Genomic DNA, 26,575 nt, shown 5'->3' with positions numbered 1-26,575 from the left:
CGACTGGAGGAGTCCTCCTGTCTTTCCAGAGGGGGAGTCGCCAGACAGTCACTTACGTGTCGTGGTGACGGGCGCAGTAGAAGCTGAGCGTCTGGATGAGGCAGGTGGACGGTGACGGCAGCGGCCAGGAGATCTATGCCTGCCTACCGTAGCCCTCGAAATGTAAAACCATTACAGAGTTGTGTCTAGACCCATACACAAATGTTTTTATCATCCTATTACTGCACCTCATTGTGCCCACCCTCGACAGACCATATCGTATCTACAAAAAGAGTTGGCCGATCTTTTATAATCCAGTGTATAATAAGGAAATGTGAAGACGATGAACGCTAAACAGTATGAATATTCTCGTATTAGGGTCGCCAGCCTCCAGGTGGTGGCTGCTTTGTTAGGTGGACTCTATGGCACTACACCCCATTGAAGTCTCTCGAACTTCCCAAACCTTGCCCTCAGGCTCCACCCTCAAAATCGCCATGTACTTCCTCATCCATAGTTGGCATCCCTAAGTGACACTAGGAGCAGTCCTAAACAAGTTTTCTTTGAACTAAGTCCCATGTAATTAGTAGGGCCAGTGTACTTACCATTGCAGCCTAAAAAGATCAAAAATATTTATGTGTGAAATATCACCTGGGTGTAGTCTGCACGGGGCTTTTTACCCACTCCCAGTTCGAATGAATCCCTGCAGTCTACGCTAGTGGTCCCCAACCGCCGGGCTGCGAAGGCCCTGGCACCGGGCTGCGGCTCCCTCTCCCCACCCACCCCCAGTAAAAAACTTCCCAGACGGCAAGCTTGCAGCCCGGGAAGCTTCTTACTGTGGGAGGGGGGGAGAGGGAAGCAGGGAAGCATGCGCATATGCTCCATGCACGGCCGAAATTGCACATGCGCAGCACTTTTGCCATGTGTGCATGCGCGATAGTGCCACGCATGCACGATTTTGGCCTTGCATGCACAATGCACATGCGTGGCTGCACATGCACGGCATGCGCGACCGGGCAATCGCCCTCCCTGCTGCAACCTCAAAAAGGTTGGGGATCACTGGTCTACGCTAAATTCAATTTCCACTTTGAGTCTGGGTGCTTTAAATTTTCCATCAGCAACATTGATTCATGGTGACCCTACCTTTCCCCCGTGATATCCTGGAGTGGATATTAGCCTCAATATTTGAAGACTGCCATGAGTAAATGTGTAGATGGCTGCTTTTTGCGAATTAATTTACTGCTCCATTCCTGGGAGCAAAGGAGTTTTCCCTGATTGGCCAGGGCCAGGGTTCAAGAACTTCCTGGATCCTGGTTGCAAGGCTTACCTTAAAGTGACTGCTCCAGAAGCCCTAACTTATCTCAGCAGAGATTTGCCTCTTGGATTTATTCCCCCTCCTCTGCTGTCTCCAATCCTCCCCCCCACCTCTTCAAGAAACGAAAGAGCTTCCTGTTGCACTTGCCTTCCCCCCCCCCTTCTGAGCTTCCCCAATCACCTGAAGAACACTTTCTGGTTCAAGGGAGGCGGGGAAATAGAGGAAAACCCGAGCCCAAATTGATCTGAATTCAGCAGGATCCACACCAGTATAAACAAAGTAAATGCAGAATGCTTAACACTAGTGATTCTATCTCCTTGTTTGTGAATGATGTACGAAGTATGGGAGTGGGGCAATTAAAAATATATATTTCTTGCCTAACATGCAGATCTAAATAGATTATTCATTCCTCGCTTCAAATTTGGGATGTACATGTCTTCTATATACATAAAACTGTGACCCTGACAAAATGCTGAAGGTTCCCAAGACTCCTATTGGTGGAACCTCCCCAACTCAGGGCCAATTACTGCTCTTGCTCAGGATTCCGTAGCCCTTTCTCCCTTCAGGCCAGCTTTGAAGGGAGCCTCTAACAGTTCCTGAGGTGAAAATGCATTTCCAAAAGCAATGCAGGGGAGTCTATGGGCATGCATGGGCATTCCTTTTGAGGGGAAAAGGTTTCTCCTTCTGCCTAACCATTGGCTGACTGGGAGGCCACAGAAAAGCCCCATCTCACTTAAAATACTGCTGTGGCCAGGGTTGCTGCTGGAGGGAAGACACAGCCAAGCCATGTGTGTCTCTTCTCGACCACTCTCTGAACATTTGAGGCCTACTTCTTTTGCACAACAGCCTTGTCCACCCTCCCAAGCATCCATTACTGCCTGGGAAGCTGATCTTTATAATCTGGAGAGAAGCTGTAATTCCAGGAGATCTCCAGGCCCCACCTGAAGCCTGGCTAACCCAGGTTGAAATATTCCTTGAGGTAGGGCCTCAAAAACCATACAATGTCTCAGGGTACTACCCTCCTGTAGAAGAATACTTTTTTATCTGCAGAGCTGATCATAATAGTCCACAGATGAGCAGCAACAGAAGAGATAATGGTAGAGGCAACAGTTTATATTTTTTTATTTTTTTATTTAGATTTTTATACCACTCTTCCCTACAGCTCTGGGAAGTTTACATAAAACATTTAGAAAATTTATATAAAACAAGATCAATATAACAATAACAACAATTTTGGGGTGTAAACAGACAGAACAACTGGATAGTAGAGACGATGGTAGAGGCTTGCAGGCTAAGGCTGGGGTGGAGTGGCGCAGGTATGTTCTACCTTGGCTGCGGGCTCTGACCAGCCCTTACCAACAGTTTGTATTTTTTGGCAGAAACAGATAGACCAGCTGGATAGTAGAGATGATGGTAGAGGCTAAGGTTGGGGTGGAATGGTGCAGCTGTGGACTCTGGCCATCCCTTAACCAGTAACAATTTTTATTTTGGGGGGCAAACAGCAAGGGAACAGCAAGGGATGAGTCTGGAAAGTGTAGGAAGATCTTAATACGGAATATTTAGACCCTGTAACTAAACGGTGAACAAGCAACAATCTGGAGAGAAATAGGGGCTGAAGTAACTTTGCTCAAGCCTGGCCTAATAAATAAAAATCAGAATTTGCCATGAAGGTAGACAGTGAGACTTTGAGGGGAACTAAGTTTTCCAGTTTTATTAGGCAACTAGAAACTAAGCCCGCTGTAGTCCAAATACAGCGGGCGCTAGCGGGCCTCGTAAGTTCGGGGGGTGGCTCTCCGTCTCTGGCATCGAGTCGTGCCGTGGGGCGACCTGCGAGCCGCCACTGCCTCCTCCTTCCCCCCCCATCCCGGAGCCTACTGGCAAGGAAGTCGAGGGAATCAGTGTTGTGGCGGCTCCAGTGCCGGCTCTGGCGCTCCCGCAGCCGCCCCCGCAGTGTCCACAAGGGCAGCTTGTGGCCGCGGGGGGGGGGGTGGGCAACGCCTCGTCGCGGGTGGCGTGGGGGCGCCACCGGCACTGTGGCGTCTGGCTGCGGCAGCTGCCGGTGCAGCTCCCACAGCTGACCGGGCCGGCTGCTCCTTGCTGTGTGGGTCGGCGGGTGAACGGTACTTGTTGGGGGTGGCGCGGCCTCTGCCGACGTGTGTGTCTGCGCAGGGTGCCGCCACCGGGCCCTCCGTCCTGCGTGGGGCAGCAGCGAGGCGTCCTGGTTTTGCCAACGGCCACAGGCCGCGGCTGCACCACTCCCGGCTCCTGTGGGGCTTGCAGGCGGGTGCCAACCTTCCCTCATGGTGCTGAAGCAGCAAATAGAGGCGATGGCCCGCATGCAGCCGGTATCAGAGGGGGCGGAAGCGCCTCCTGATTTGTCAGTCCGGCGGCAAGGGACCAATTGCGAGCCGCCGACTGACAAGCAGCCATTTCTACCTGGGGAGCCATTTCTACCTGTGGAATTACTGCTCATCTGGAGATGAGCAGTAATTCAAGGAGATCTCCAGGCCCTACCTGGCTACCCCTGAGTTGGAAATATTCTGTGAAAATGGGGCTTTAAAAGGGTATAATGCCTCCACAGCCGCCCAACCAGCCACATAGTGCCCCTGGCCTATTTCAGGTCAAGAAGAAGAAGAAGAAGAAGAGTTGGTTCTTATATGCCACTTTTGTTTACCCGAAGGAGTCACCTTCCCTTACCTCTCCCCACAACAGATACTCTGTGAGGTGGGTGAGGCTGACAAAGCCCTGATATCACTGCTCAGTCAGAACAGTTTTATCAGTGCTGTGGTGAGCCCAAGGTCACCCGGCTGGCTGCATGTGGGGGAGTGCAGAATCGAACCCAGCATGCCAGATTAGAAGTCTGCGCTGTTAACCACTACACCAAACTGGCTGAAACATTGCAGAGAGGAGGTAAGGTTACAGATACATGTCGGTTCATGTTCTGGAATTCTACACTTCCTAGGTGTGCTTGAATCTGATTTGGCTTAGGACTGTTGCGCACAGAGAGACCACCTCTTAGGGTTGCCAGCTTCCAAATGAGGCACAAAACCCTCCCCTTCCCACCCCCTCCAGGCCCATCACCCAATTATGTTATTTAATTTTAAAAATCTAAAAATTAATTAACTCCCACCCAATTGGAGAAACCATGAGCTAGCACACGGTGTAACATTACACAACAGTCTTTACTACTAGTATGTATATATGCATTTAAGTGAGCTCCATCAAGGTTGGTATAGGAAGGTCCTCACTTAAGTTCCTCACAGAGCTATTCCTCAGTAGAACAGTCCTCCTCAGGAAGTGGTGAGTTCTCCTTTGGAAGTTTTAAAGCAGAGGCTAGACAGTTATCTCACATTAATGCTGATTTTATGAATTTAGGCAGATGGTGGGTGGGTGGGTGGGCAGGAATGGATGTGTCAGTGTTTGTCTCTTGTGGCCCTTCCTTGCATACTCAGGAAATTGCTAATCACCACTGTGGGATGGTAGGTGAATTTCCTCCAGGTCAGGCCGGATTCTGGAGAATTTTGGTGGGGGGGGGGGATCATTTGGGCATGAAATTGGGGTCACTGTGTGTGGGCAGGTAGTTGTGAGTCCCTGCATTGTGCATGGGGTTGGACTAGATAACCCTGGAGATTCTTGCCAACTCTATGATTCTATAATTCAAAGCAGAGTACAGCACAAACTGCTTAAGAGAATAAAATAGTTTTATTATGAAGAGAAACAAACTTTGTATAGAAAGAGAGGAGAGAGAGAGAATTCTAACTAACTGTTCTGTGTCTTCATTCAGTCTGTTTGTTGAGGCAAGCAGGGAGGAAATATGCTAAATGAGCCAATCAGGACATAGGAGCAGACTGAAAAATATTAGAACATTTCTAGTTTAACTATGCTATACATCTCCTATGATGATATTCTTCATATCATTTTTAATCACACTACAGATCTTGCATATTCCAACTTACTTCTTCTGGAGGGAATGGATGCTTTGGAGGGTGGACCCTACAACATTCTACCCCACTGAGGTCGCAGTCCTCCCCAGACTCCATCCTCAAATCTCCAAGAGTTTCTCAACTTGGATCTGGCAATCAGACCTCCCTTTCCCTTGCCAGTGGCCAGGGGGAATTTAGCAACACTAGCAGCAATTATCAAGTGATGCTATTTAGGTCCAAAGCCATGAGAAGTTTAATATAACCAGTTCATTTCCGTACATTAATTTTTTTTCTTGGTTACTTGGCTACCCTAACCTCAACATAACACACACCTTATTTCCCTTTATGTATTGTAGTAAGTTACACTAACATTTTAAAAAGTTGGCAGAATACTGAGAAATACAACCAAAAATGCACACACAGTTAGTCTTCATGTATGACCTCATTAAGGTTTTTTTCCCCTGTACTGTTAAGGAAAATATCTCACATGAAGAAATCTTGAGTCAGTGATTGTTGTTACACACTCACATTCAGAGCATTCATTTATTCAGTTTTGAGAGTGTACATGAAAAGTCTAGTGCAGAAAACCACTTCAAATAAGGCATGGCTAAAATAAATATATGTATAGCGCAGAAGTCATTAAGGTTAAAAGTCATGAAAAAAACAACTGAGCATAAAAGGAACCTCTGTTTCAGTGACAGAAATAATTTGTCTTGTGCATCAGAAACAAAAATATCAAATTAGTGTTCTTTGAATCAGAAATACCTTATTGATTTATTTCTCTACCCACTTCTCAACATTTTAAAACAATATTTTTTCATTATATAATATTATAAACTATCACCATCTTTCCAAATTGTTACTCCTTCATCCAGTATAAGAACGTATCTATAAATAAACATTATATAAGATGACTGCACTGTAGCGTTGTTATTCTTTTATTTGAATATCATTTCTGTCTCTCAAAAATATGGGATTTTATGATAGCATTCATACGAAAATCATGAGAGATAATATACTGAGCCAATATTTACAAGAACATTCAGCTATATTGTACATTCTAAGAGGTAGAAAACAATTAGTGTGTATTGCTGGTCAAAGCACATAACAGATAATAGTAAGTAATCATTCAAAATATAGGAACTATAAAATTTAATTAGTGTATGCTCTAACCCTTGGTTTATCTATGAAAGACTGGTTAAAATATTGTTCTCTATTGTGATGTAGTTAGCATGAACTCCTGTTAAAAAATAAACATTAAATTTTCACCTGCCCGGATAAGATCTTATCATGCAGTTCTTTGGTTAATAGAACATAAGATTTTTTAGAATTGTCCAAAAAATAAATCGGGTCACTGATTGCTGATGGATTAAATCCTTCCCCTACCAGCTTAAATTTTTGTTGCTTGAAAGTTCCTGTAACTTCCATAATTTCCTACAAAAAAACAGAAGATTTTTGTTTATAGTAGAAAAATTGAATACATGGAGTAAACAACAGACTATTTGGTTTACCACAAATTCTACACTACCTAAACCTTTCCATGATAATGGATTCTGTTTAAACTTGAAAAGGAACTTTTTGAGAAATAAGGTTTCTCATAGCAGTGACTGAGAGAGAAGCATCACTTCTTTCTCCTTTTTACACTGAAAAAAGCAGGAATTTGGCATGAGGGAGGGGGAAGGGAGCTCCCACTCTTTCTTTGGAGTTTCAAAACAAGCCTGCACAAACAGAACTCATGTGGAACTGCATAAATACCTTGATGATGAACAGAAAGTAACACAAAGAAAGAGGTGAACTCTTCTTCCTCATACCATGACATTTTCCCGTATCACCCCGCTAGTCTGCTTTTTAAAACTAACCATTAATTCCCAATGTCCCATTCAGTATGGTCCTCAGTTTCAACACAAAGTTTACTTCACCTTGTAGTCTTCCTCCCCAAATTCTTGTGTTAAATTACTGGTCTGAACCAGGCCCAAGAATCTCCTGGTTTAAATATGCCAGTGTCAAAATCCAAAGACTGCTGAGTTTTTTTGCAAGTGTCTATGGCTGCCATAAGTCCTTAACAGGGAAACTTTAACTGAAAATCCAAAGATGGAATGTCTCCTCTCAAAGATGCTGGAAACCCAGCTGAGACCTGCAGGAGATGTTGATACATTTGTGCATTATGGCAATATTTCACATCATTGAATCAGCAGCCATCATACAAAAAAACAAAAACAAAAAACCTCAGCCCAGTAGCTGGTTTTTCAAAGCAACTTGATTATCTGCAGTATTTCTATTTTCTGACGTTATTTCTTTACTACCCTGAATCTCATTTTATCATTCTTAATCCATGCTTTAATCTCCCTAATCCCTTTATATTATCTACATTGGTGCTACTCTTCCCAATTTAGTATAATCTGTAGTTTTCATTAGTGTGCCATATAATTCGACCTCATTAATAGATTAATGTAGAATGAAAGTACCATTGATCTCATAAATACCCATTACATAGTTCCCCCTGAATTTATCAATTTGTTTTTTCTAGTATATAACAGATTAATAGATTGCTGAGACAATCAGTAATCTTCTACTAGCCATGAAAATATGTCTCCAACACATACATTTATATATATTATTAAATATTATATATAATATTACCTGGTGTCTTAAAAATAGAGGGCAGGCATAGCTGGGTAGATAAGTTGCCACATGTTGATGTAATTTTTCCAGATCTAAATATTTATTAGGCTTTAAGATGACAGAGGCCATGCCCGCTTTCCCTTCATAACCTGTGAGAAATTATGATAGAATTAAGGCTAAACTGACAGTGACTGATACATTTCCACTGATCAAATGTTATATACCCAGTAAGTTCATGGAGGAGGGGAAGGGTAGCTAAACTAATATTTCCCATCTTTCCACAGAAAGCCTGTGTCTTGAAAGTCCTCTGCTGAGGGTCAAAACATGTAAACAAATAAACTATGGCATAAGGAGTAGTATGGGGAGAGGAGAGAACTTGTCAAAATTGTTTCCACCTACCTGTTCTGCTAATGGATAAAATATAGTATAACTAGCAAGAAAGCCCAGTGCAACCAGGAATGCAATGGGCGCTAGGACCCAGGGACACCGGGAGGTGCAGATCTCTCTCAGTCTCTCTCTCTCTCTCTCCTTCTCCCTGTTGCTGCGTGTCTCTCGGAGTGCCTCGCAGCAAGAGGCATAGCAGATAATCAGGGCTGGTTTGTAGGAGGGAAGCAGGGCTGGTTTGCAATCTGGGGCAGCTCTCTCTCTCTCTCTCTCTCTCTCTATCTCTCACTCGGTCGCAGCAGCGGTGGCTCTCTCTCTGTCTCTCCGTCGCAGCAGGAGCCATAGCAGATAATTAGGGCTCATGTTTAGGAGGGAAGCAGGGCTGGTCAGCAGCTTGGGGCAGCTCTCTCTGTGTCTCTCCCTACCTCCCTCGCAGCAGGAGCGATAGGAGGGAATTGTGTTTGGTCTGGCAGGGCTCTGTGTCTCTCTCTCTGTCTCTGACGTGGCTGAGAGGAACTTGGCTAGGGAGGCAGGGCAGGAGCTGTAGGGGCAGGGCCAACCATTGCTGGCGTTGCTGGCTGCATCCTGATTGACCTTATTCCAACTCGGACACCTGGACACATTCCACCCAGCAGGCTATTTCACAAATATATAGAGGAACCATGGATAAGGATAAGCATTTCAATCTGCCAATTTTCCTTAACTGTGCTGCCCTCTGCTGAATCATGACAAATTGTTGGTACATGCAGGAAGCACCTATGAGTATGTTCTGAAAAGATGCTGTGACAGATTTTCAAAGTGTAACGTCTAGCAGAGTCTGAAAATCTTTAATCAACAGGCAGTTAAAACAGAATTTGATTGCATGTCGTTAAGAAATGATAGCTGGGAACTGACAGCTGAAAAAGACACAGTTTAGCACTGACTGGGGAAGAAGCTAAGGGAGTGAGTGGATCATAGTGGATCCCCATTCAAACCAAAAATGGACAGAGCTTCTAATCAAGAGAAGTAATCCTTGCCCAGTGGAAAGGGAAATAGCTCTAAAAAATAAGGAGTGATCCCTTGGGATTTGGGGGACTTCGGTTCTATGTTCCTGCCCTCTAAACTTTAAGAGTCAGTGAATCTCAATAATTATGTCTGAGTGTTTAAGCATATACTGTAAAGAAAGCCTCTCTTCTCAAAATTTAAAAGAATAGCAAAAACACTAACTTATTAGCAACATAATATCTGGATTTAGTGTGATCACAAAGTTGCCTCAGTTTTTATTGGTTCACCTCATACATCCTATCCTGACACCCCCAAGTTAAATAAAATATTTTATTTTGGACTTTCAAAAGCCTCTCTGTGCCATTATAGGAGTAGAATAAATTAAAGTAATTTTTTCTCTTAAGTCCTTGGGCTGGTCCAAAATATATAATAACTAGAATTAAAGTCCATTGTAGCTGATACAACGGGCACTAGCAGCGGGGGGGGGGGGGGGATAGCAAAGAGAGAGGGAGGTAGAAAGGAAGAGAGTGATTAAGATAGAGAGAGATTGGCATTGGGAAGAGGAAGGGGAGAGGTTGTCCAATCTTTCAGGGCATGAGGCTGAATATGTGTGTTGCGTGGGGGGTTGTGGTGGCGTGGTTACAAATGAGGGCGTGGGTGTGGAGAGATGAGTGTCAAGAACCTGTGGTTTGGAATGTGAGTTCAGTGTGGGAGAGGACTGACCATTGGGAATTGTGGAATAGTGTTTAAAGATGAGCTTTCAAGAGCCATGTCTTCAGATACGTGAAGAGAAAATCAGACTGGAGACTATTTTTAGGGGGAGATTACATGGGAACTAATTAGTCCCAGTTCTGTGGCCCTACTCCTTCTGTCTCCATTTTTTTTACTGTTGATTTAATGTTATATGCCCACATGCTTCTTTCACTGTTGCCCCTTAGAAGATGGATTTTTGTACACTGCTGTTTACTACCAAAAAGAATCACAAAGCAGTTTACAAAGACATTTCCCCTTCATCTCCCTATAATAGACAACCTGTGAGGGATGTGGGGCTGTGAGAGCTCTGAGAGAACTGGGAATGGCCCTGAATCACCCAACAGGCCTCTGATGTCTCTAAATGATTTAAAATCACCTTTTCTTCCTCTCCCCATAACAGACACCCTGTGAGTGAAGTGGAACTGAGAGCTCTGAGAGAACTGGAATAGCCCACAGTCACCCAGCAGGCCTCAGGTGTCTGTAAGCAGTTTAAAATCACTTTCCCTTCCTCGTCCCATAACAGACACCCTGAGAGTGAAGTGGGCTTGAGAGCTCCGAGAGAACTGGAATGCTCACAGTCATCCAGCAGGCCTCAGGTGTCTGTAAGCAGTTTAAAATTGCCTTTTCTTCCTATCCCCATAACATACACCCTATAAGAGAAGTGGGGTTGAGAGCTCTGAGAAAACTGGAATGGCCCACAGTCACCCAGCAGGCCTCAGTTGTCTCTAAGCTAAGGTGACCAGATGTCTCACCTTTGGCGGGGCAGTCCTGCCTTTGGGGGCATTTCCTCCATGTTCCGCCACGTTTTTAAGTTGTCCCGCAGTGTTCTCAATTTTTAAAAATTAATTTAAATCCCCCCCCCCCGCGCAGGCAGCCCAGGAGACAGACCAAGCTCAGGAGGCCCCCACGCAGGCCCCCAGGCTCCAGGGTGGGGCTTGTGTGGCGCCGCCATTCCTGCCGGCTAGCGGCAGCCGCGGGGCTCTGCAGGGCAGCGGCAACGCCTCATGGTCTCCAGTTTAAGCAGTTTAAAATCACCTTTTCTTCCTCTCCCCATAACAGACACCCTAGGAGAGAAGTGGGACTGAGAGCTCTGAAGGGCAGCAAGCAGTCACTTGGCCCCCGACCCAGAGCCATAGTCAGTGCCTCAGCTCCCACTCCCAAGAAGCAGAGGTTTTCTGGAAGCGAGGGCAACAGCAATCAGGCCACTCTGTCACCCACTCTCCAGACCAGTGCCTCTGACCTCTGTCCCTGGCAATGTCCAGTGGCCAAATGGCAGCTACTGGCCTTGCGGTCTTTGTAGAGGCTGGGCTGTATGGTCGCTGGCCAATCAGGAGGGATGCACTGGACAGACAGAGTCAGATGCACTGGATGGACAGGGCCCTGGATAGTCTCCTCCCAGGAGGCCATTTCCAATTTATAAAAGGGATCAAAATGTGTTAAAGATGTGACAGGATGGGACAACCATAGATCAACTAATAAGAAGAAAATAGATATTTGGGCTACTCAGCATGAAAGAGGAAGATATGAAAAATCCCATGAGGGAGGGAACACAGCAAGATCACAATAGATCCATTTTTGCAAGTTTTTTTCCTGACTGTACTTCATAGGCTCCAGCTCAGGGTTTCCAAGGGCAGCAGGTTTATAGTCTAATGGGCAGTGGTCCATTAGAAACACTGATTTGTGCCAACTTTTAAAAGGCATTTGTGATCCACTTGAAGTATGAATTCTTCCTTGTATAATAGTAAAAATCCCATCTAAAAAAAATGAGTGGCAACTAGTTTCCAGCTTTGATGACTCAAAATTCAGGAAATGTTTGGCTATTAAGACAATAAGGAAAAGTCTCTGTGGGCAGATGGTTTGCTAACTCCCCCCCCTCCCCGGGTTCTCCCCTACAACAGGTGGGCCAGGTTGAACAGGGCAGGAGCTGCCACAAGCTAACAGTCCACCACCATGTGCCAAGCATGCAAGAGAAGCCATTGTGAACTGTTGAAGGTGATGGGTATGAGCTGCTATTTCTTTCTCCCTCTATTGGCGGGCAGAGACAAAAGATTGATGTTTTTCGTCCTTCTTTTCCTCCTTCCATCAGGAGCTGTGTTCTTTACCAGGGCCTTTTTTATTTTCCAATCCACTCCTGGCAAGTTCCTGGCTTAGGGTGGCTTTTTCAAGATCCTTATTACCTTTATAAATGTAGATTAAAAGTTGGCTTTTATACTCTGCTTTTCACTACCTGAGAGAGTCTCAAAGAGGCTTACAGTTGTTTTCCCTTCCTCTCCCCTATGAGGTAGCTTGGGGCTGAGAGAGCTCTGAGAACTGCTTTATGTGAACAGCTCTGTGAGTAGCCCAAGGTCACCAATCTAGTTGCATCTGGAGGAATGGAGAATCAAGCCTGGTTCTCCAGATTAGAATTTGCTGCTCTTAAGCATCGCTTTTAATCACTACACCATGCTGGTTCCTCCGTGAGCATGAAAGGGTGCTTTAGGAATTTATCAGGCAATCAAATATCTTAATATCAAGAGTCATATTTGATAAGAGGATTGATTTCTAAGAAGTATTCTCTTAATGAAAACTTATTTGCAAGGAATACACCATCTGTAATGCCAATATTTACAAAGTGAACATGTCAAGTGAAACAGCATAAGTGAAAGAAAAACAAATAAGCATTCTTACCCAGCACAGGAATCCCATAAACATTAGCTTCCTGTATAAAATCCAACATACCAATGACATCAGAAACTTCTGTAGTGGCAACATTCTCCCCTTTCCATCTAAAACAAAACATGTGCAGATAAATATGCCTAGTGCCTCATGAAAACAACAAATCATGTTGTTGTTTTTTAGTTTTTAACTGTTTGTATAAAGCTAGTAAGCATTTTTATGAAATAAAATATATGTTTTGTTTCAAATAGGATTGGGGCTAAAAGTTCTGGAGAACAACTTCTTAACAGAAATAGGTTTTGCTGTTGTTGGTCACACTATTAATTTGTATAATTTATATTACTGATGTAATAATATTTTAAGGTGTTACTGGTATATCACTAACATATTTTCTACTTTTTACTTTAGAATTAGAATTATCTGTCAAATGTTCTTATTAAAGGTGATAGCAAAAAATGCTGGCAAACAAGTGACCAGGACCTAGGGTAACTAGCCATCACCCTTTAAATAATCCTCCAGTCAAGAGACCAAAGGATAGAGCAGATATCTCTCCCAGATTGTGATCAAGAAATCAACCTTGCAAGCTGAGTTCCACAAAACAATTACTCTGGCAACTGTAGCCAACGAATGGCTTACTGGATTCAGACAGAAGCCTCCAAATCCAAGAACACAACAGAATTACAGGATTTGAGGTATATACAATACTTGGAGGACAACCTGTTTTCAAAACAGGCTGTAGAAAGGAGGATGGAGAGCAGGAAGGTTCCCACGGAGCAGAGCGGGCCAGCCCACGAAGTGGGCTGTCTAGCCTGGCACAGCAGAGCAGGCCTGAATGGCCTCCCCTGGTCTCCTGGAGGCCAGGAGGTCAGGGAGCATGGTGTGCCTGCAGTGGATCACAGCTGGATGGCCTCCCTCATTTTCCCAGGGGCCAAGAGGCTGAGGAGTACAGCATGCCAACTGCAGAGTGCGTCTGGGCAGCCTTTTCTAGCTCTCCCAGGAAGCTGCACGAAGTAGGGAGACGATGGGGGTCGGAAAGAGCTCTGATTGACCCTCAGTGTAGGGAGCACCCTCTCCCCCAGTGAGGGCTAATGAAAGGCTTGGCATATAATCGGGTAGTATGCACACTCAATTATATATATAGTTAAGAGCAGTATACAGCAAGAGGAACATAATAAAAATTAAATGTCTAACCTAAGGCACTTTTACAAGCATTAGTTCTCTAATCCATATGTTACCTGAGTCCAAATAGTTTCAAAATCCAAAGTCTCAGGCAGATGTTCCAACTAGTAATGCCCTCAATTTGGTCCAGAATCAAGAGGTGACCCGAAGGAAGATACAATCCAGACAAGGGGTACAGACTGGGATGAAAGATCTTCCTTTATACCAGGCTATCTGCATTGCCATAATTCTAGTTGCTCAATTAAATAGGGTACTAACCAGGTGATCTTAACCAATCAGGTGTATTGATAGTGGGGGGTTTAAACCAATCACCTGGATAGTCTAGGAAAGCCCAATCCCATCAGATCTCATAAGCAAAGCAGGGTCAGGCTTGACTAGCACTTTGAGGGGAAACCTCCAAGGGATACCAAAGTTGCAACAATGGCAATCCACCTCTGAATGTCTCTGAATGGCAGCCAGATAATCTTATGATCTCTAGGCTATATTATGCACATGTAAATAAATAAATAAACAAACAAACAAATAAATAAATAGTCGTCTTGGTATCATGAGGCCACCTCGAATTCCAAGGGAGAATAAAGCTACTATGATTTTGTAGGCATGAAACCTGAACCAATGTTCCTGAAAAACCTAGGGACTGCTAGGCAAGTCAGTCTCTTGACACTATTCACAGACTTTTTTTAATGTAAAATATTCCTTGAAACAGAAGAAATTACACTTCATTGGCAATTGGTCAGAAAATCAGCTGAACTCAAATAAAAGCCTTTGGCATCAGCACAGTAAACAAAGTACAAAGTAAAATTATGTATTATGTTTATATTTTGATCAGCCCCGTGACTTAAATTCTGTACCTGAATGTATCCCCGGTCCTGTCCCAAAAGTAAAGGAAGTTGTGTTGATCTTGGACCATCAGATCTCCTGTATTGAAATAGCAATCTTCCCTCTTAAACACATCACAGAGTAATTTCTTTGCTGTATCTCTCTTATTGCCAGCATAACCAAAGAATGGATTTTTTGAGTTCACTTTGGATATTAGAAGGCCAGCCTCACCTGCGAGAAAAATTATAGAGAGCAACACAGATCTAGATTAGATTATTACAAGGCAGTTAATGTGGACTGCCCTTGAGAAAATGTTTGGAAAATTCCGTTTCAGAATGCTGGAACCAAGATGTTGACATAGGACCATATGACACTAGTCTCAGCCCATCTATACTGGTTCCCAATCTGGTTCCTGGTTGGAAGTACATCTCAGTAAGATTTTTAGCTTCATTAAGGTACAGTATACAAATAATATTGCTAAAACTTAAAAAAATATTTAAACATAGTTATTGCATTAACACTGACTAAAACAAAAGAAAATTATACCTTCCATCATTGTTACATAGATAATTAAAGAAGAACAATTACATGAATCTCAGAGTGCCAACTTGTCTGGTTATTTGGAACAGTTTTCTATTCATCTTAAGGATGTAGACAGTATCCTTGAAAATCTGGGGCCTACTGTTTGTATGACCTTTCCCCTTCCTGACTACTTAAACCTCCCAGGCAGACTTGCTGACTAGGTTTGAGACATAATTAATACCTCCTTTTGACCGTATACGCACTGGAGGTTTCATGCTGGGCTGCATGCTGGAGTTTTACTTGTGGCAGGTTACCCCACCTCCTCCTGCACCCACATGGGGGAGTATTTGGCCCAGTGCGCTTCATCTGCCTCCCATTTGTGCTCCTGCATGGGAGCTGGGGCAGTGAAGTTCCCAGTGCATAAACGGTCTGAGAGAGGTTATGGTGTGTTCACTTCTAAAGAAGCTTACCCTGAACTGAAGAGATTTTAATAACTATTGCCTAGTCTCTAATATTCCATTCCTCAGCAAGGTGATTGAACAGGTGGTGAGCGGCTGGACAACATCAAGCTTTCCTAGAGGATACAAATTGTTTAGAACTCTTCCAATCTGGTTATAGATCTGATTATTGGACCAAATTAGCCTTTATCACCATGGTGGATGACCTATGCTGAAAATGTGATTGTGTTGTTTTTCCCAGTCCAGGTGTCCCATAAACAATCCCATGTTGTTGTTGTTATGTGCGAAGTCGTGTCCAACCCATCGCGACCCCATGGACAATGATCCTCCAGGCCTTCCTGTCCTCTACCATTCCCCGGAGTTCATTTAAGTTTGCACCTACTGCTTCAGTGACTCCATCCAGCCATCTCATTCTATGTTGTCCCCTTCTTCTTTTGCCCTCAATTGCTCCCAGCATTAGGCTGTTCTCCTTCCTTCCCATGAGGTGGCCAAAGTATTTGAGTTTCAAACCAATCCCATAACAAGGGCTAAACCCAGATTAGAAGGCATCTGAACAAACTGTATATTTATGCAACCTAGAGAGACAAGAGTCATACAAGCAGATGATAGGTCTCCAGTTTCTAAAAAAAAAAAAATCCTAGCCACATCTGCATCCTGAATGAAGTGATGCAGTTAGTGAGTACCACTCAGCAAGACAAGCTGGTACTGCCTAAAATGACCATTGCCAGATTATGAAATATTTTATCCATGAAGTATTGGGCAAATTGGTTATAATGAGCCACTGGGTGGTCAACCTCATCCTTTGGGCCATATCTCAATAGATCTCTGACCACTCAGAAGGTCTACACTGTGTTGATGCAATGGTGGCAGAGATATATGTTTTCTTCACCACTATGATTGCCATAGAACAGGCTTTAAAATGAGATGCTAAGCTCTAAGATCAGAAAAAGTGACAGTGTTGTTAGGGATGCCAGTACCCAGGTAGGACCTGGGGATGCTCTGGAATTATAGCTTTTCTCCAGACTAAAGAGACTGGTTCCCTGGGAGAAAAGGGCTGTTTTGGAAGATGGACTCCATAGCATTATACTCCACTGAGGTCCCGCCCCACCCCAAATTATTATTATTATTATTGTTGTTGTTGTTGTTGTTGTTATTATTATTTAATTTTTAGACCGCCCTTCTCCCAATAGGTCTCAGGGCGGTTTACAACATAAATAGTTAAAACACAATAAAATCCCCATAAAAACCCCAATTAAAAGTTACATACAACATATAGTGGCGGTGGTCACAATTCTGATCTTAGTTCAGCCTGGTGGAGAGAATAATGTTCAGAAGAGGGTGGCACCAATACAATAGATCTAACCATGATCTCGATGTTAGAGATTTCAATATTGGAGGAGATCCTCTGATAGATTAGTGGGAGAGCTGCCCTGGCCTCAACCATATGCCTGACGGAAGAGCTCCGTCTTACAGGCCCTGCGGAAAGCTGGTAGATCCCGCAGGGCCCTTAGCTCTTCTGGGAGCTCATTCCACCAGGTTGGGGCCAGGACTGAAAAGGCCCTGGCCCGGGTCGAGGCCAGGCGAACATCCCGTAGGCCCGGGACAACCAGTAAATTCATACCCGCAGAGCAGAGTGCCCTGCGGGGGGCATAAGCAACCAAGCGGTCCCGCAGGTAGACGGGACCCAGGCCGCGTATAGCCTTAAAGGTCAATACCAATACCTTGAATCTGATTCGGAAACAGACTGGTAACCAGTGCAGATGACGAAGCACCAGCTGAATGTGGACCCTCAAAGGTGTTCTAGTGAGGACCCTGGCAGCCACATTTTGGACCAGCTGTAACTTCCGAGTCAAAAACAAGGGAAGGCCCGCGTAGAGCGAGTTACAGAAGTCTAATCTGGAAGTGACCGTTGCATGGATCACTGTGGCCAGGTGTTCCGAGGACAGGTAGGGCACTAGTAGCCGGGCTTGACAAAGATGGAAAAATGCCGTCCGAGCTACATTGGTGACCTGAGCCTCCATCGAGAGGGAGGCATCAAATGTCACTCCCAAATTCCTGGCAACTGGTGCAGGTGTTAATTGCACCCCGTTCAGGCATGGGAGGCGCGCTTCCTGGTCCTGCCCTCTTCTGCCCAGCCACAGGACCTCCGTCTTGGAGGGGTTGAGTTTCAGGCGACTCTGCCTGAGCCATCCAGCTACCGCTTCCAAACAGTTGGCAAATGTATCCGGGGTGGAGTCCGGCCAGCCGTCCATTAGGAAGTAGAGCTGGGTGTCATCTGCATATTGGTGGCAACCCAGCCCATAGACCCGGACCAGCTGGGCTAGAGGGCGCATATAGATGTTAAAAAGTGTGGGAGAGAGTATCGCCCCCTGCGGAACCCCACAAGGGAGCTCACAAGGGCTCGACATACTCTCCCCCATCGCAAACCTCTGCGTCCGGTTCTGGAGGAAGGAGACCAGCCATTGAAGCGCAGTCTCCCTTATTCCAGCTCCGGCGAGGCGGTGTACCAATAACTCGTGGTCGACCACGTCAAATGCGGCCGATAGGTCTAGAAGCACGAGAATGGTAGAGCCGCCCCAATCCAGTTGGCGCCGTATATCATCCATGAGGGCGACCAGCACGGTCTCCACCCCGTGGCCAGGGCAGAAGCCAGACTGGTATGGGTCGAGGGCCAATGCTGTCCACTCCTGGCTCCACCCCAAAATCTCCAAGTCTTTCTCAACCCATCACTAGCAACCCTTAGTGTTGTATTCAATTGATTTTCTGTGAATGCTCCTTATCTCATATAAATTATCAAAAGGAAATAATAGCTGGCTTCAAAAGCTAAAGTTAAAAAGAAACAAAGTGGTTCACATATGGCCACCAGATGGCAGCAGCCATTAGACTTAAAAATTTTCAAACCCTGCAAATTAAAAAAAAATCCTTGAAACCACATCAGCAAATAATAATTTATAAAATATATGTATGAGTATAGTAAACACTGGGACATATTACAAACAACAGTAAATTAAACAAAAACTCAAATAAGGCATTTGAAATCTTCTAAATGATATATAAAAAGGTAAAGGTATCCCCTGTGCAAGCACCGAGTCATGTCTGACCCTTGGGGTGACGCCCTCTAGCGTTTTCATGGCAGACTCAATACGGGGTGGTTTGCCAGTGCCTTCCCCAGTCATGACCGTTTACCCCCCAGCAAGCTGGGTACTCATTTTACCGACCTCGGAAGGATGGAAGGCTGAGTCAACCTTGAGCCGGCTGCTGGGATTGAACTCCCAGCCTTATGGGCAAAGCTTTCAGACGGCTGCCTTACCACTCTGCGCCACAAGAGGCTCTTAAAATGATATATAAATTACAGATAATATAACGTTAAGAATTAGGTTAATGGCCACAAATCTGCACAAGAATTAGAATTTGGTGTCCACCCAATGAAGCTATAGGACATCAGAATATATATATTTGATCTTTATTAAGCACTAAGCAGGTGCCCAAAATGTTGTGTCCAATCATGAAGCCGTCTTGTGTACTTCATATGTGTACTAAAACAGTTCCGCAGGGCCTGCAAAAAGGAGCTCTTCCACCAGGCATTTGGTTGAGACCAGGCACAAACAACATCTGCAGGCCCCTGTCCCCTCCCTCTCCCCACCCCCAGAAATCCATCAAGGCATTCCGCCCCTGGACCTGTTTGAATTATTACTGTTTAATGTTGCTCAATTACCCTGTTATAATCAGTTAGTATTATTAATGTTACAGTTATTTATATGTATGGTTCTTTGTATAGTTCTCAGTTCCATGTAAACCACCCGGAGCCTTTGGGGAGGGCAGTATATAAATGTGATGGATGGATGGATGGATGGATGGTAGGTGGTAGGTAGAAGATGGATGGATAGATTTTGGCCTGAGGCAAGGGATTGTTCACATGTCTAAAACTAGCCAAACTTTACTTCAAAAAAAGAGTTCACCCTAAAGTACAGCATTAACAAATTGTATTTTCCATTATCTTGAGTTTTTAAGTTCAGAGTCTGGCCATTTTCAAACTGCCTTTGTAATCAGATTTAGAAAATGATTGATAATGAATTTTTTTTGGTCATTTCATACAGATCCATTTTAGCATTTGGCTGTTCGTACAAAACCACTTGTGTCAGGTTAACAATGAGTGGCTGAAACACTTTTGAGGAAAATCATTCTTCCATTTTCTCCACCTTCGTTAAGCTTCTGAAGCACTGTGCTATGCTTTTTAATACGTCCACACAACTTCCTACAATGGTGCTTTCTTCCCTACATTTTTTTTATTGTACAACTATGGACCAAGCCCATTGTACTTGTAAATACAACGGGCGCTAGGTGTGCTTTTGGGGCCAGGGGGAAAGCTTCCCCCCCCTCCCGGGACCAGAATCGCACCCGTGGCCTCCTCGAAGGCTGGACTCTGAGGCACAGTATGATGTTGAAGTCCCACCTCCAAAACTAGAGGAATATTTCCGACCCAGGGGTAGCCAACCTCCAGGTGGGGCCTGGAGAGCTCCTGGAATTACAACTCACCTTCACAGTATAAAGATCAGGGTTGTTGTGCAGATGAAACAGGATACAAAAGATGCTGCAACAGCATCCAGTTTCATCTGCGGAATAATGCTGTGCAATGGCCTCAATTCTGCAGAGAGTTGCAAAGAAGAAATACACATGGCTTGGCTGTGTCTAACCCCTGGCCAGAGCAGTATTTTAAGTGAGAAGGGGATTTTCTGTAGCCTCCCAGGCACTGCCAAACACTGAACCCAAAGCATCTTTGAGGCCTAATATAAATTTTGCAACAGAGTACTGTTATTTAAAATGCTGAACCTATCCTGATAAAGTCCTTACCATTTTTTACTCTTTCACACCATCCATGCTTATTTCTGATTGGCTCCTCTTTTTGAAAATCATACTTAATCAAGTCAAACGGGAAAAAGAGCTGAAAAAATAGAAAAAAATGGACTCAGTAATATTTGTACAATGACATCAATGGCATAACATATTAATGAACATTGAACATTGAAATGATTGTATACAGCTTTTTAATGCCCTCTACTTACATAAAAATTTCTAAAATATACAATGTAAGATATGCCCTCCTGGATCAGACCAGCAGTCCATACAATCTAGCATCCTGTTTCACACAGTTGCCAAACAGCTTCCTTGAGAACTAACAACTCATGGAGGCCTTACCTTGATGTTGCTACTCAGGACAGCAATTCTGACTTCTACTACTTGTGAATATTTCCTTTAGTCGTTAAGACTATTATCCACTGATAAAATCAGAGTTGGAAGGAGCCATACAAGCCATCTAGTCCAACCCCCTGCTCAATGCAGGATCAACCTAAAGCATCCACAATTGGTATCTGTCCAACTATTGCCAGTGAGGGGGAGCTCACCACCACCTTAGGCAACTGATTCCTCTGTTGAACTAGCCTGACTGAAATTTCCCCCCCCCCCCTGATATCTAGCTGGTACAGTTCTACACATAGTTTATAGCCATTATTGTATCCTCTGCTGCCAACAGGAATCACTTCCTGTCCTCCTCTAAGTGACAACCTTTCAAATACTTAAATACAGTAATCATGTTCCGTCTCAACCTTCTGTTCTCCAGGATGAACATTCCAAAGTCCCTCAGTCTTTCCACATAGGAACTGGTCCCCAGGCCCCGGATCATTCTCGTTGCTCTCCTCTGCACAGTCTCAATTTCGTCCATGTCTTTTTTGAAGCAAGGCCTCCAGAACTGCACACAGTACTCCAGGTACCGTCTGACCAATGTGATACACTGCAGGACTATTGTTATTTTGAATATCTGAAACTTTTCAAAATAACAATATGTCTTATTCACGAGTTGGACTAAAGTGCCTTATCAACCAATGCCTAGTATATTATGAATCTAACAGGCTCACATGGAATTATGGGAAGTGCAAAGTGCTGATTTTTGCAAAATCATGGAAACCTTTTAGCTGGAACATCCAAGGGAACATCATTGAGCAAGTTAAGCATTTTAAATACCTTGGTGTACACTTTCATTATAATGCAAGTTGGACTGTACACCGGAAGTATATAATAAACACTGCAAGGAACAGCGCTTAGGCTGTTGCCTGCTTCTTCTACACCAAGGGCAATCACAGTTGTACCAGCAGCTCTCAAAGTTTTTAATGCTAAAACATGCTTTCACCTCCTTGATGGAATCCCGATATGGATGTGGTTTCAACCATGCAGTTGAAAGCACTCAGTCCTCCTTTTTGTGAAGAAGTTTGGGCATCCCTAATTGTGTACCTTACGGTGCTCTCTGCTAGAAAACAAATCAAAGATTGTTGGAGACCAGGGCTTGGCTGCTCACTATTAAGTTTTGGCTGTGTTTAGTCTTGAATTCTGAATCCTCTAGTTTTACTTTTCTAATGCTCTCAGAACAACAGACTTCCAACTGGTTTAATTATATTGAGCGAAAAATCCAAATGCTTGGCATCTCTCTGGATTCAATGGACTTAGCACCTGTAACATTTTTAAATGTCCCGCGGTGCGGGGCACCGCAGACTAAATAAAGCAGTAAGGGCTCTTGGGGAGGAGTTAGGGCGGGACCTGTCCGGGATAAAAACTCCTGGACAGGGAACTCTTGGGCCCCTCCGAGTGCTACTTGGGGGCCAAGTGGCCAATTGGGAGGCGTGCGTAGCCACTTGGCCCGCCCTGGACCCTGGGCCACTTGGCCCGCCCACATGGCTCGCTGCTGGGAAAGGAGCAGGGCTGCCGCGTCAAAGACGCGGCCACCCTGCTCCTTTCCCGCCAGCGAGCCATGGCCCTTCCCTACTGACAAGTACTCCCCGCGAAGACCGGCCCTGCACCCTCGCCGCCGCCCAGGTCCTCCCGCACCCTTCAGAGGCTGACGACGATCGCCCGTCTCCCGCAGCCGCCGCCCGCAGCCCCAGCACATGAATTACTGCCTTCCCCACCTGTCCGCTGATTTCACCGCGACCTCCGGGGCCAGGCCCTCAGCGCCTCCGAATGCCGCCAATGGACACGCCGGCACCAAGCCGCTCCACTGCCAGCAACACGCCTCCGCCGCACAAGCCCGCCCGGCTTCCTGCCGCCTCCCCTCCTTCAACGAGGCATCGCCTGCACGCCAGGACGACCCCCTGGACTACCCCGGGGACTTACCAACACTTTCCACGCTCGCCACCACTCCGAGACACCCGAAGCTAGGTTAGTCTCGCCGCCTAATCGCCCCACTCCCACGCCGTCACGCCACACCTCCACCGACCACGCCCACACCCCAGGATGCCCCAAACATGGCGTCCCCGCAGCGCCCGCTCGCTCCAGAGCCGCGAGCACGAAACCACCCTCCACACCATTTCTCCCTTCCAACCCCAGCCCCGAAAAACCCATTCAGTGGGGGCCAGGAGGACAAGGCCTTCTGCAGGCCCATCCATGCCGTGGCCTGCCTCACACACCCGACCAATGTTGTCCCCGCCCACGCAGAGGCCTTTTGCTGTGCGGGGGGGGAGGAACAATCTAGCGCCCATTTTATTCCAATATAAAATGGGCTTTAGATCTAGTCGATATATAAAATTATAAAATGAAGAAAATTAGATATTGAGCTCCAGGTTCTGAATGAAGCAGCTAGAAAAACGTGTTCTCCACTTTTCATAGGTGTCCCACCATCATCTGATAAATTAGCGTTTTATTTTTCTCACCTCATCAATCCCCAGCAATGCAGGGCTTTTATGCTTGCCAGATTTAACATTCTTCCATCAGCAGTTATGACTGGGAGATTTCAGAAGATTCCTTACACACAGAGACACTGCCCATATAAACAAGGTTCTATAGAAACCATACAGCACATATTCTTTTATTGCCCCATATACAATGCCATTTGGGCTAAAGCTCTTAGTGTACTTCCATTTAAATGTACTGGCTATTCTGATCAATGTAAGGTACAGTTCCTTCTCTCCAGAACTATGGACTTTGAAATATCAGTATTTTCTTTTTCTTCCCAAAGAGATAGATCAAAGAAGACTTTGCAGGGTCCATGTTCTTTGGAAGGAAAAGGACACTGCTGATATATGCTATATTTCCAAGACACAAGTAGCAAGCACAATCAGTGTGGTTTGTAAAGTAAACTCTGTGAAGATCTCAGGCTTCAGACTAGAGACTGCTTAATGGTAACTGCTGCTTTCTGCTTCTACTCTTACACTGTAGATTTCAGCTTTATAAAGATTGTCGCTAAGGGTAAAGGAAATGAATTTCCACACAAGAAATAATTGACTAGACTAGCTTTAAAAGAGAATTATACAAAGTCATGGAGGAAAGATCCATCAATGGCTATTAGCCATGATGGCCAAAGGAGATATCTGGGTTTGAAAATACTATACCTCTGTATCAATTCTTGTGAGACAGAGGAGAAGACTGTAGCCCATTTGTCCTTTTTGGGGCAGCGACTATAGTAAACAGGATGCTGGACCACTGGTCTAATCCAGCAGAGTTTGGAGGATTTTTAAAGAATATATTAATAGTGAATTCCTTTGAGCCAAACAAGTTTTAAGGTACTCTTTCTCATTATCCTATATTGAATAGTGTCAATAAACAAGAAAGACTTCATAAGCATAACAAATATCATTTACTTGATTTAAATAAAATGTTTATAGTTATGTCTTCCTAATGTCTAGTTAGGACATTATTTTAATTTAGCTTAATTTAGATTACTGTAGGTGGGACTTTGGTTCTATAAGGACAAAAAAAGTTTTCTCCAGTTAAACAAATTATTAAATTTAATTATGTGTAGGAGTAATTGACAATGCCTCAGGGCTTACAATATGCATATTTTCCTTTTTTAATGCATCTTTCCTTGGCCAAAAAGTTGGACAGGAAAGAAACTCAAGTGAAAGATAAATAAGTTTAAGATATTAGACAATCATTTTAAACATTTCTTTTTAAGTGAATAGATATGTAGGTGCCTAATTTTTTGAAAATGCTAGTTTTAAGGCCAAGTTGATTCTGAATTGAGTTAAACAAACAATGTTTTCATGCTGCCCCTCAGTCAATTTCTGAAATTTATCAGGAGTATAACAAAGCTGGCAGCTGCAGCAGGGTTGTCATTCTAGGAGCACTTGTTCTGGGTGCTAGCTGAAATTTCTACTGCAGCATCCCAGATACCAAGGACCATAGGTTATTCCACATGCCTGAGTCCTTAGCATTGACATCAGAATCCCTAAAAATTACACATACAAAGACTTCTCATACCTAGGATAGCTTAAGGAACCCTGGGCTATATTGTTAGTAAGATTCCAGGCACTCACACTGAAGACTCAGGTGTGCTGGGAAAACATCATATTTTTGTGCCTCCATGTGGTAGGAGCTCTATTTTCACTACAGAAAAAGAAATCCAAAAAGCCAAGGAGGCTCCAACACACCTCAGTGCAGAAAAATAAGAGCTCTGGCAGAATCTAAATAAATATGAATCAAATGCTAAGACTACAAAAGTTCAACACATGTGCAAAGTGCAGGGAGCTATAAACTATTCAGTAATTAAGGTATCGATTGCCTCATTCCCATCTTTGCCAACATAGTTTTTACTCTTAACCCCCAGTCATGCAGCCTCTCTTGAGAAAAGAATATAGGTAAATGTAAATCAACAAAGTATGATAAAAAGGTAAAGGTAAAGGTATCCCCTGTGCAAGCACCGAGTCATGTCTGACCCTTGGGGTGACGCCCTCCAGCGTTTTCATGGCAGACTCAATACGGGGTGGTTTGCCAGTGCCTTCCCCAGTCATTACCGTTTACCCCCCAGCAAGCTGGGTACTCATTTTACCGACCTCGGAAGGATGGAAGGCTGAGTCAACCTTGAGCCGGCTCCTGGGATTGAACTCCCAGCCTCATGGGCAAAGCTTTCAGACGGCTGCCTTACCACTCTGCGCCACAAGAGGCTCTTGTGGCGCAGAGTGGTAAGGCAGCTGTCTGAAAGCTTTGCCCATGAGGCTGGGAGTTCAATCCCAGCAGCCGGCTCAAGGTTGACTCAGCCTTCCATCCTTCCGAGGTCGGTAAAATGAGTACCCAGCTTGCTGGGGGGTAAACGGTCATGACTGGGGAAGGCACTGGCAAACCACCCCGTATTGAGTCTGCCATGAAAACGCTAGAGGGCGTCACCCCAAGGGTCAGACATGACTCGGTGCTTGCACAGGGGATACCTTTACCTTTTAAAGTATGATAATAAGCAAATAAATTCCCTCTTGGTAGCTGCTCCTATACCATATTATATATATGCGTACCTCTATGTGTACCTGATTGTCTAACTGCTGCACTTGTAATTAGGCTGCAATCTTCCTCACTCAATAAAAAAGGTCTACTGAATAAAAGATCTACTTTTGAGTAGACCTGCTTAGGCTTGTTCCCCTACAGATGGGAAATAATAATCAGATGCTAACTACTGGCTACAAACTACGTTCTGGTAATTATTAATGTAGAGCAGCATCACTAATATTAACAATATCAATTTCACTTTTAAGTCTAACTTATAATGTAATTTATTTCCATACAGAAGTCCAACAGTGCTAGCCCAACTAATACAAATATCCTAAGCATTAGCAGCTCAGAAGATTTAACAGTGGTTATATGTAATGCATAGAGCTTCTGAAATTTCGTTCTGTCTTACAATAGATCAATGCCTGTTAAGCTTAGGCTATGTCTATAGAACTCTCCTTATTTGTCTGTTTGGTCTTCCACAGCTTGTCACTGATTGCACCAATTAACTGGGAACAACTCCAAAATGAAAGCTAGAAGGGTAACTTTATTCAAAAGACTTCAGGAATTCAAGACTGCCAAAATGCTAAGTTTATTACTAATGTGATAAGCAGCTTCTTTCTAATTCCCCAGTGAGACAGAGAGACAAAAGAATAAAGAGCCTTCTATTGGACCAACACATTATGAGTTTGCAGTCCTCAAGCTGCAAAAAAGTGCCACTTTCTAAAGTTTCACAGAGGCTTCCT

The 26,575-nt window shown here is 44.4% G+C and overlaps 1 protein-coding gene across 1 annotated transcript in view; it reads right to left on the bottom strand.

Annotated features, from left to right (window-relative positions):
• Window positions 1-5,724: 5,724 nt before the first annotated feature.
• SLC27A6 (solute carrier family 27 member 6) overlaps window positions 5,725-26,575 on the bottom strand; it is a 45,435-nt gene continuing 24,584 nt past the window's right edge. Inside the window, exons 6-10 of the mRNA XM_077344468.1 lie at window positions 20,442-20,532; window positions 14,643-14,841; window positions 12,625-12,722; window positions 7,855-7,985; window positions 5,725-6,648 (exon numbers count right to left, since the gene is read on the bottom strand). Of these exons, the coding sequence (XP_077200583.1) occupies window positions 6,472-6,648; window positions 7,855-7,985; window positions 12,625-12,722; window positions 14,643-14,841; window positions 20,442-20,532 (696 nt within the window). The 3' untranslated portion in view covers window positions 5,725-6,471. The remainder of the gene's footprint in view (window positions 6,649-7,854; window positions 7,986-12,624; window positions 12,723-14,642; window positions 14,842-20,441; window positions 20,533-26,575) is intronic.

Source organism: Paroedura picta, chromosome 7 (assembly GCF_049243985.1).
Source record: "Paroedura picta isolate Pp20150507F chromosome 7, Ppicta_v3.0, whole genome shotgun sequence".
NCBI lineage: Eukaryota > Metazoa > Chordata > Lepidosauria > Squamata > Gekkonidae > Paroedura > Paroedura picta.
This window is presented reverse-complemented; position numbering and strand designations above follow the sequence as displayed.